This window comes from Rhinichthys klamathensis, unplaced genomic scaffold (genome assembly GCF_029890125.1).
Source record: "Rhinichthys klamathensis goyatoka isolate OS25496 unplaced genomic scaffold, OSU_Roscu_1.1 h1tg000209l_1, whole genome shotgun sequence".
NCBI classification, from domain to species: Eukaryota; Metazoa; Chordata; class Actinopteri; order Cypriniformes; family Leuciscidae; genus Rhinichthys; species Rhinichthys klamathensis.
The window spans coordinates 2,547,758-2,558,440 of NW_026606734.1; the positions used below are offsets into that span (position 1 = coordinate 2,547,758).

The 10,683-nt window shown below is 40.6% G+C and overlaps 2 gene segments (V, D, J or C); both read right to left on the bottom strand.

The window, feature by feature from the left end:
* Positions 1-207: 207 nt before the first annotated feature.
* On the bottom strand, positions 208-781 carry LOC130097002 (immunoglobulin kappa variable 1-12-like). The segment is given in 2 exon segments: positions 208-583; positions 667-781. Coding segments are annotated over 2 exon segments (393 nt in total).
* Positions 782-3,811: 3,030 nt separating this feature from the next.
* On the bottom strand, positions 3,812-4,478 carry LOC130097003 (Ig kappa chain V region 3368-like). The segment is given in 2 exon segments: positions 3,812-4,190; positions 4,276-4,478. Coding segments are annotated over 2 exon segments (375 nt in total).
* Between the last annotated feature and the right edge of the window lie 6,205 nt (positions 4,479-10,683).

Consider the following 10,683-nt stretch of genomic DNA (forward strand, 5'->3'; position numbering starts at 1 on the left):
TAGGAAACAGGAGACAAATATGACTTCTGAAAAATCACAATAAAAAATGTTAAAAACTGATAAAGCTAAACAAAATGATGTTCAGTAAGATCATATTGAGTCGTGTGTGTGTGTGTGTGTGTGTGTGTGTGTGTGTGTGTGTGTGTGTGTGTGTGTGTGTGTGTGTGTGTGTTGAGCAGCTGCAGTTTCAGTTCAGTCACTGTGACTCTGACTGACGGAGGTTTTTGTACGACTCTTTATCACTGTGTGAACACATAATCACCCGCACAATCACCATCAGAATCTGGTCTGCAATGTAAACTCTGACAGTAATAATGTCCAGCATCTTCAGTCTGGACTCCACTGATGCTCAGAGTGAAATCTGTTCCTTCATATTCTCCATTCCCACTGAATCGACTGAGACTCTCATCATAGAGATCATTTACCCCAGTAATGATGAGTTTAGGAGCTTCTCCGTGTTTCTGCTGATACCAAGCTAAACCCCAGCTATATATCCCAGCATCAGTTTTACACTCTATAGTGGCGTTTTGTCCTTCAGAAACAGTCACAACTTCAGGCTGAGTCACAGTGATTCCTCTGGATGCTGTCGACAACAACATTATATGAGTTTCATCAAATGAAATGAACATTAAAGACTCAGAAATGACGAGCTTTGACTTCTGTTACCTGGAATAAAAGCTGTCAGAATCCAGATGAAGCCGCTGAAGAGATTCATGGTGTGTGTTGGGTTTGTACCGTGGTAAACAGCCGTGTGTTATAAAGTGTGTGAGTCTGAAGGCTATAAACACTCGGAGAGCTGAAACACGTGCTGATGCAAAGTGACTCTCTGAGCAAAAACCAGCTGGAGGAAAACACACATGAACATGAACATGCAGACGAAACTGATCCAGTTTATGCCTTTAATGTGTTTTATTCTCATGATCAATGAGTGTGTTTTCACTTCTTTACAAGTTTAGAAATCATTTCTTCTTGATTCTGCATGAGTCTCTGGTTCAGAGTTCAGACTTTCTGATGAATCGAGTGACAGAGTTTCATCACTAAAAGAAACGAGTATTTCACTGTGAACTCCATGAGAGGTCAAAGGTCATTCCAGAGGTCACAGGTCATCAAAACTTATTCAAATGCTTTGAGAAACACACAATCATTTAGAAACTCTCAGTTAATGTGTAAATATCAGTACAGAGTCTTTCTGATTATATTATTTATTTAGATTGAATAGTTTTCATGCATTAAGAGACATTTAGAGATGATGAGTCTGTTTCTGTGAAAGTCACTTCAGTTCAATAATCATGATGTTGAGTCTCATATCAGTGTGTGTGTGTGTGTGTGTTGTTAGTCTCTTTCTCTGCTGGTGTGTGTGTGTGTGTGTGTGTTCATTTGAGTGTGACGGAGGTTTTTGTACGACGCTTTCACTAGAATGAAACACTGTGGTACACTTTCGGTGGAGGAACTAAACTGACGATCAGTAAGTCTCTTCTATTCTCTAAAAATGATTTATTTTTTATTTATTTGTTTTGTTTTTAGATTATTTTAGTAAGCATTTGGCAACAAGATTAAAAAAATTAAAAAAGAGTTTAAATAAAAAAAATTAACTGCAATATTTCATGGCGAATTTGATTGTTTCACAATTTCTTTAAATTTGTCTGTTATTTTACAAAAAACTCGTATATTCTGTGAGATTTCATCACGTTTATCTTTTTTTATATTTCAAAGCATATTTCATATTGTTTTCATATTGTACATGAGTAATTTCATATATTATAATTGCTAACATTCATTGTTTTTTAACATGTTGACTGGAATATTATTGTAATATTATATTGAATGTAGTTTGTAATGTTGTTATATTGTTATATTTTCTGTCATATTCAGGTTTTTTTAAGTACATATTTGTGTCCATAATTCTTGGTAAATGTAACTGCTAATACTTTTTGAAATCCATGACACAAAAGTTTGATTATACGGATAAAATAATTATATTTTTTAGGCGTCGCCATCAGACAAATAGAAAGATTTGAAAAATTCATCATTTGAACTGAAATTTGCTGATCATTATGATTGTGAGAGTCTTAAGAATTTTTCAAAATACAATTAATGATGAAATGATTATTCAGAAAATATCAAATTACTGTAAGATTCTCTGTATATCATGTCTGCTTTACAGAACTGATTTATATTTAGAATTACATGATTACATACATATTTGAGTATTAGTGAATATTGATTTAACTGAGAATATTTTAAACTGAATTCAGGATATTTGTGCTTTATGAATGAAAACAGTTATGTGGAATTTCTGTAAAGATATAATTATTGTGATTTTTACTACATGACATCTAACTAACTGTGTGTGTGTGTGTGTGTGTGTGTGTGTGTGTGTGTGTGTGTGTGTGTGTGTGTTCAGCCGGGCCCTCCGTGTCTCCCTCCGTGTCTCTGCTGGTCTCTGGAGACTCCTCCGCTCTGCTCTGCCTGCTCAGCTCTTACTCTCCACAGGGGGCGACGGTGAGCTGGACGCTGGACGGGTCAGAGGTCACCGAGGGGGTTCAGACCAGCGCAGAGAGCGAGCGGGGCGGTCTCTACAGTCGCAGCAGCGTCCTGAGCCTCAGCAAAGCACGCTGGGAAGGCAGAGAGCACTTGGTCTGCAGAGGAACACATGCCGGAGCTGCTCACGAGGCCTCGTTCCTCAAGAGCTCCGAGTGCTGATGTTTCTCCAGTGAAGACCAGCGTATCTGAGCGGCACGTGATTTACAGCTCAATACTGAAGCAGTCTGTCAATGTGCTGCCATTGCTGTTCATTCAATAAAGCTTCATCTGAACGCAAGCTTACATGTGTGTGTGACTGCATCATTGATCAGTGTGTCGTTCCTTCAAAGTCCTGCACTAAAGTTTCAGCTGCTTTTGATTGATTGTAATAGTTGAGAACAGCTGCATTCAGCAGTAAATGTCAAATGAAGCTCTTGGGGTTTGAACATGGTCACTGGAGACGAGCTGCTCTATTCTGAGACATCACAATCACTAAACCTGACAATGCAAATGAGATTTTCACCTCAAACTCACAGTTTCTCTCTTTTACTGGTTCAACGCTCTGAACTGGAACAGTTTCACTTCTGCTGATGGAGGGATGAGTTATGAATAATAATTTCATTAGTTTGAGATGAAGGAGCTTGAAAAAGGTTCAAGAACATATTTATGTAGGTTACACTTTACTGTGTAGTTTAATGTACAAAAAAAAACCCCACAAAATAATGCGCCACTGTTGTTTGTTTGATTTATATCAGTTTACACACTCAGTTTTCTCTGATTCTGAGAATATTAGAGTCAAACTCGTCTGTCACAGATCAGATCAGTCTAATAGAGTTAATTTCAGTCATAAGTCATTTTGTGCACATGTGTAGTTTCTGTGTTTGTCCTCTGAGTGTCAGTAGTGTGTGTGTGTGTGTGTGTGTGTGTGTCATTCATTTAATAAATCCTTTGACTTATTAAACTGCTCAACATATATTAAGATGCTGATGGTGCAGTTTATAAAAAAAAACAATATATTAAATCATCAATGCAGAAAATCAAAATGTTTTGAATGAATTGAAGAATATCCACTGAAGTGAAAATCAAAAGTGACTGAATTTCTACATAAAGGATGTAATAGGAAACAGGAGACAAATGTCATTCCTGAAAAATCACAATCAAAAAGGTCAAAAACTGATGAATCTCAACAAAGTGATGTTCAATAAGATCATATTGATTCGTTTCTTCACTGTTGAGTGTGTGTGTGTGTGTGCGTGTGTGTGTGTGTGTGTGTTTGAGCAGCTGCAGTTTCAGTTCAGTCACTGTGACTCTGACTGACGGAGGTTTTTGTACGACTCTTTATCACTGTGTGAACCACATAATGCTCTCAGGCCAGTATAAACTCAGACAGTAATAATGTCCAGCATCTTCAGTCTGGACTCCACTGATGGTCAGAGTGAAATCACTGTTAGATCCACTGCCACTGAATCTAGATGGAGTTCCTGACTGGAGGCGGTTTGCGTAATAAATCAAGAGTTTAGGAGCTTCTCCAGGTTTCTGTAAGTACCAGGCTAAACAATTTCCACCGTACACATCACTGCTGGTTTTACATTTGATATTCACAGTTCCTCCTGGTTGTTCTGCTGTTATTGAGGGACTCTGAGTGACGGTGATCTGTCCTCTACACTCTGAAACACACAACAAGAAAATACACTCAAAACTTTGACAATATATTGAAGAAATGAATTAATATCAAACTTGTTCTCCACAAACCTTGAGCAAACGCTGTGAGAGTCCAGATGAAGATGATGATGAAGGTCATGTTGATGAAGATTGTTGTGTGTGTCAGTGATGAAGTGTTAAACTCACAGCACTATAAACACTCTCACACACTGAAGATCTGATCAATATGCAAACACACTCCACATCATTTCCCTGAAGACAGTCACTCATTAACAGACACAAAACACAATTACTGAAGTGAGAATAGAGTAAAAATTAATGTTTTTCATAATATTGTATCCTCTATAGTCAAAATGTTAAAGATTATATCATTCAATTCAGTTCTGATTACATCTACAAGACCAGCTTCAGTATATTAATCTGAATATCTGCTGTGAGACTTTGAGAATATTTTTACTGTAGTTGGAGTGAAACGTCGTTGTTAATCCCCAAATTTTACACCAAATCCATGTGTGTTCCTGCAGTTTATGAACATGATCATCACACACACGAGTCAATTTTCAATTAAATTCAATTCAGAAAGCTTTATTGGCATGACAAAAAAATACATTTTGTATTGCCAAAGCATCAAAACAACATAGAAAATGATTTAGAACATTTAGCACACAAAAATAATAATACATTTACATTTATCTGACGCTTTTATCCAAAGCGACTTACAATTGCCATATATGTCAGAGGTCGCACGCCTCTGGAGCAACTAGGGGTTAAGTGTCTTGCTCAGGGACACATTGGTGTCTCACAGTGGATTCGAACCCGGGTCTCTCACACTAAAGGCATGTCTTATCCACTGCGCCATCACCACCCCGATAATACTGATATCATAAAACAATAAAAATAAAATAAACAAAGATGAATAAATAAAATAATAAGGATTTATAAATAATTAAAAACAAAAACAAACAATATTGAACATTAGATACATGTGTGTAGGTCTTAGGCTGTGAGTGAGTGTGTGTGTAGGTCTTAGGCTGTGAGTACACACACACACACACACTCCCGTCTCTATGGCCAGGCTGTGCTCGCTGAGTCTCTCTCACACATACACACACACACACACACACACACACACACACACTCCCGTCTCTATGGCCAGGCTGCGCTCGCTGAGTCTCTCTCTCACACACACACACACACACACACACACACACACACACACACACACACACACACACACACACACACACACACACACACACACACACACACACACACACACACACACACACACACACACACACACACACACACTCCCGTCTCTATGGCCAGGCTGTGCTCGCTGAGTCTCTCTCACACATACAAACACACACTCCCGTCTCTATGGCCAGGCTGCGCTCGCTGAGTCTCTCTCACACATACACACACACACACACACACACACACACACTCCCGTCTCTATGGCCAGGCTGTGCTCGCTGAGTCTCTCTCACACATACAAACACACACTCCCGTCTCTATGGCTAGGCTGTGCTCGCTGAGTCTCTCTCACACATACAAACACACACTCCCGTCTCTATGGCTACACTGTAAAAAATGATCGTGATTTTAACGGTAAAACACTGTAAAAATGCTACAGTGAAAAACTGTTAATTGGTTAACAGAAAGTTTCCTTACTATATACGGTAAATAACTGTGATATATATATAATGGTACATTTAATTTAATTTTACTGTAAAATACCGTTAAATTTACAGTTTTTGGAAGTGAAAAAGAACAAGTCATTGTATAATTTACAGTGAAAAAATGTAAATTGACATTCCCACAATTCCCTGCGTGACACTTCACATTTGATGTATTTTGTTTTTAAATAACTGTTTCTTCATAATTTTCTTAGTTCTTTTCTAATCAGTTATGTACATTAGGGTTTTATGTTACATTTAATGTTGTTAAATTAATGCTTATTGCATTTTTTAAATTTCAACATGTTACCATGATGGTGTTTAATGTTTGTGTGAATGACACTGTGCAGCTTCTGTATATTAGTATTAACTCTCTTGTGGATGAGCTGCTTATGATGAGCTTTGATTGACCATTTGACTCTCATCACTGCTGTGATTGTTGGCTGTCAGTGTATTACAATGGAAAAAAACAGATGTTAATACTTCAAAAGGATAATGAAATATCAGATAATGAAATACGGTTTATCGCTGTAAAATTATATACGGTTAAAAGTTGTAAAACCTAAAACGTTGCTACCGTATTTTTAACAGGAAAACTCTGGTAACCACAGCTGCCAGGGTTTTCCTGTAAATTTAACCGTTTTTTTTTTACAGTGTAGGCTGTGCACGCTGAGTCTCTCTCACACATACAAACACACACTCCCGTCTCTATGGCTAGGCTGTGCACGCTGAGTCTCTCTCACACATACAAACACACACTCCCGTCTCTATGGCCAGGCTGCGCTCGCTGAGTCTCTCTCACACATACACACACACACACACACACACACACACACACACACACACACACACACACTCCCGTCTCTATGGCCAGGCTGTGCTCGCTGAGTCTCTCTCACACACACACACACACTCCCGTCTCTATGGCTAGGCTGTGCACGCTGAGTCTCTCTCACACATACAAACACACACTCCCGTCTCTATGGCCAGGCTGCGCTCGCTGAGTCTCTCTCACACATACACACACACACACACACACACACACACACACACACACACACACACACACACACACACTCCCGTCTCTATGGCCAGGCTGTGCTCGCTGAGTCTCTCTCACACATACAAACACACACTCCCGTCTCTATGGCCAGGCTGTGCTCGCTGAGTCTCTCTCACACATACAAACACACACTCCCGTCTCTATGGCCAGGCTGTGCTCGCTGAGTCTCTCTCACACATACAAACACACACTCCCGTCTCTATGGCCAGGCTGTGCTCGCTGAGTCTCTCTCACACATACAAACACACACTCCCGTCTCTATGGCCAGGCTGTGCTCGCTGAGTCTCTCTCACACACACACACACACTCCCGTCTCTATGGCCAGGCTGTGCTCGCTGAGTCTCTCTCACACATACACACACACACTCCCGTCTCTATGGCCAGGCTGTGCTCGCTGAGTCTCTCTCACACATACACACACACACTCCCGTCTCTATGGCCAGGCTGTGCTCGCTGAGTCTCTCTCACACATACACACACACACTCCCGTCTCTATGGCCAGGCTGTGCTCGCTGAGTCTCTCTCACACATACACACACACACTCCCGTCTCTATGGCCAGGCTGTGCTCGCTGAGTCTGTACATCGTCAGGCTTCTCCTGAGTCTCACATCACTCACTGTGCTCAGGTAGTTCGCAACACTCTCGATTTAGTGCCGAATAACATTCCAGTTTGTGTTGGTTTTTAATGGTGTTTGTCCAATGGGTGATGTACTTGTCTTGTTCTGTGGTGATAATTTGTGCGGGCCGAATGTGTGTGAGTTAGGGTGTGTGTGCTGAGGCGAGCTGATCTCTGCAGGAGAGAGCCCAGTCAGTCTCAGCACCCGCTGGCACAGGGGACTCCTCGCTACGCTCAGGTGTGTGTGTGTGTGTGTCTCTCAGCACCAGCTGGTGTCATGATCCTGGTTCTTTCTCTCTTCTTTTCTTACTCTGTCTCCATCTGCTGGTCACACACACACATTACACACGCACACCCGTTATTACTCACTCATCTCTTTCAGCTGTTCCTCGTTCTCTCATCCCCTCACCTGCTCTCTATCTCTTGTCATTAGTCTCTCTATTTCTAGCTTTGTCTCTCACCTCTTCTCTGTCGGATTATTGTTACCCGTCACGTATGTTGCTAAATGCTTGTGTTTCATCTACAGATAGTCCAGTCTTGTCTTGTCCTGTCCGGTGCTGGTAATTATTTTGTGCAGTACGTTACCTGACTTGTGCTGTGTCCAGTGTCGTGACGTGGAGAGTTGCAGAGGGCTCGACGCCTCACCGGCAATCCTGTTCTATTCTCACACGAGCCTTCCGGATCTGCCGCTTGAGCATCATTCTGCCTACCAAGAATATTTTGTGAACTATCCTTTGTTAAACGGCCTTGGCGGCTTTGCCTTATTTCCATTAAAAGACTGTATTACCTGCTTTAAGCCTTTTGGAATCTCTTCTCCACCGTTCGTGACCGCTGGCACTGGGGACTCCTCGCTACGCTCAGGTGTGTGTGTGTGTGTGTGTCTCTCAGCACCAGCTGGCACAGGGGACTCGCTACGCTCAACTCTTGGTGTTTTAGGGCTTTGTAATGGTATGTGTTGGGGTCGCTTGTTTTCAGGTGTTTCCACAATTTGATGGCTCTTTTTTGGATGTTTAGAAGGAGAGGGTATTGGTCTAATTCTGCCCTGCATCCGTTGTTTGGTGTTTTTCTTTGGACTTTGAGTATTCGTTTACAGAAATCTAAATGTAGAGTTTTTGTAGATGTTTTTCCCAATTTAAAAAATCAAATTTGATAGAAGGACCCCACACTTCACTGCCATATAAAACAATTGGTTCAATTATTGATTTGAAAAGTTTGAGCCAAATTTTGATTGGGATGTCAATTTTGATTGATCTTTTTATGGCATAGAAAGCCCTTTGAGCTTTCTCTTTGAGTTCATTCACAGCCGAAGTAAAGTTGCCAGTTGGAGTTATTTTCAGGCCGAGGTAAGTGTATGTTTTTGTGCTCTCAATGGTTCTGTGTGAATGTGTGTTTTGCTCCCTGAGATCTGGAGCGTTTCTGGAACATCATGACTCTAGTTTTCTGGAGGTTGACGGTCAGGGAGTCTCTGTCAGTCACTGAATAACTGAGTTTGATTGTGAGTCACACATGATATAAACATGTCAACTTTAATAAATTCATTTAGTAATTCAGTAATGATGATCTTCATAAAGCTGGTGAAGTCAGTGATTTGATGTTTTGATGGTGGAAACAGCATTCAGCAGAGAGTGAGGATACAAATGCAGTTTATTTACAAGTATAATCCAAAGTCATAGTCCATATATCAGGCAGAGCGTCAAAACACACGTTATCAGTCCGAACAAAATCCACAGATGCAGACGAGAACGAGAAACCCAAGACTCAGACTGAGAGAATCACCAGAAACAAAGAGACTGACGAGAATGCTGACAGTAATACACACACACCAGAACAAACAAGACTTCACACTGAATACAGGCAAAAGACATTTAATAGACACTAGCTGCGTTTACATGGACACTTATAATCGGATTGACGGCTCAATCGGACTAAAAAACCTTCATGTAAACACCTTAATCGATCCGATTGAGCTCGATCCGATTGAAATTTTGATCGGATTGAAAGGGGTGGTTTACTCCTTTTGTAATCCTATCGAGAGAACATGTAAACACTTGATCGGATTGAAAACCGAAACTAAAAGGACTGCGCATGTGCAATGACGTTGAAATAGCGTAATGACGTATGACGCACGGAACGAGCTGTTCTTCCTGGTGAATAAAGTGAATATAAATGAGTGTTCCGTTATTAAAAAATTCTCATTTCACTCAGCGTCTGTGAAGTGGAGCAGGACAGCGTCCCAGCAGTGCTTGTTTCAGACTCTCATCCATGGACGACTGGTTTTGGGCGCGGGGTTTTACTGCATGATCAATATAAGCAGCACGACAAAACGGTTCATGCTCATCGTCTCCAAATCATGACCAGAGGCGGATACATATATTAAGTCTACTGTTTAAAACAAATAAAGCACCAAAATAGAGGAGAATAGTTATGCGCGAACAGCAGCATATTCGTGCAGTGCGCATGTCAAAAAATCAATTTCGATTTGAATCTTGTGACATATAAACGCGCACATCAACCCGATTACTTTATTTATCGTTCATGTAAACACCGTGTTCGAATTCATCAATCGGATTGATTTCATTCCGATTGAACCATGTAAACGCAGCTAGTGATGAACTAAATGAACCAAGACACGCTGAACAGATCAATAATGAGCAGGAGTTCTGGGAAATATAGTCCGGGAATAACAGAGTCTCTGGACTGGAGACGTTGATAGACGGTGGGCCGAACGCTGCTATCTGCTTTAGTTTTTGAAATGATAGATCCTCGAGGATAGAGTAGCTGCTTTTTTCACATAAACTAAATAATTTTTTTATGAACACGTATCCGTTTGTTGGCAGTGTCAAGTCGATCATATTTTTTTGAAAACTAAATTTACGTTTAATAAACGGATGAGGCACACGCGAGGGAGTACTATACATCTAACCAATCAAAAACGAATTCTATCGTCACGTGACTAACGTCTGCCAATAGTATTCGTTCAAAATATAGTACCATTACCACGACTGTAGCGTAGCACATGCGTTCTCTACTATGGTTCTCTAGCTAGCTAGATCCATGAGTTCACACCATAAAATCTTCTCAAATGAAATCTACACAATCAAACATTTTCCAGCAGGAATCCTATCCGAAGACGAGAAAT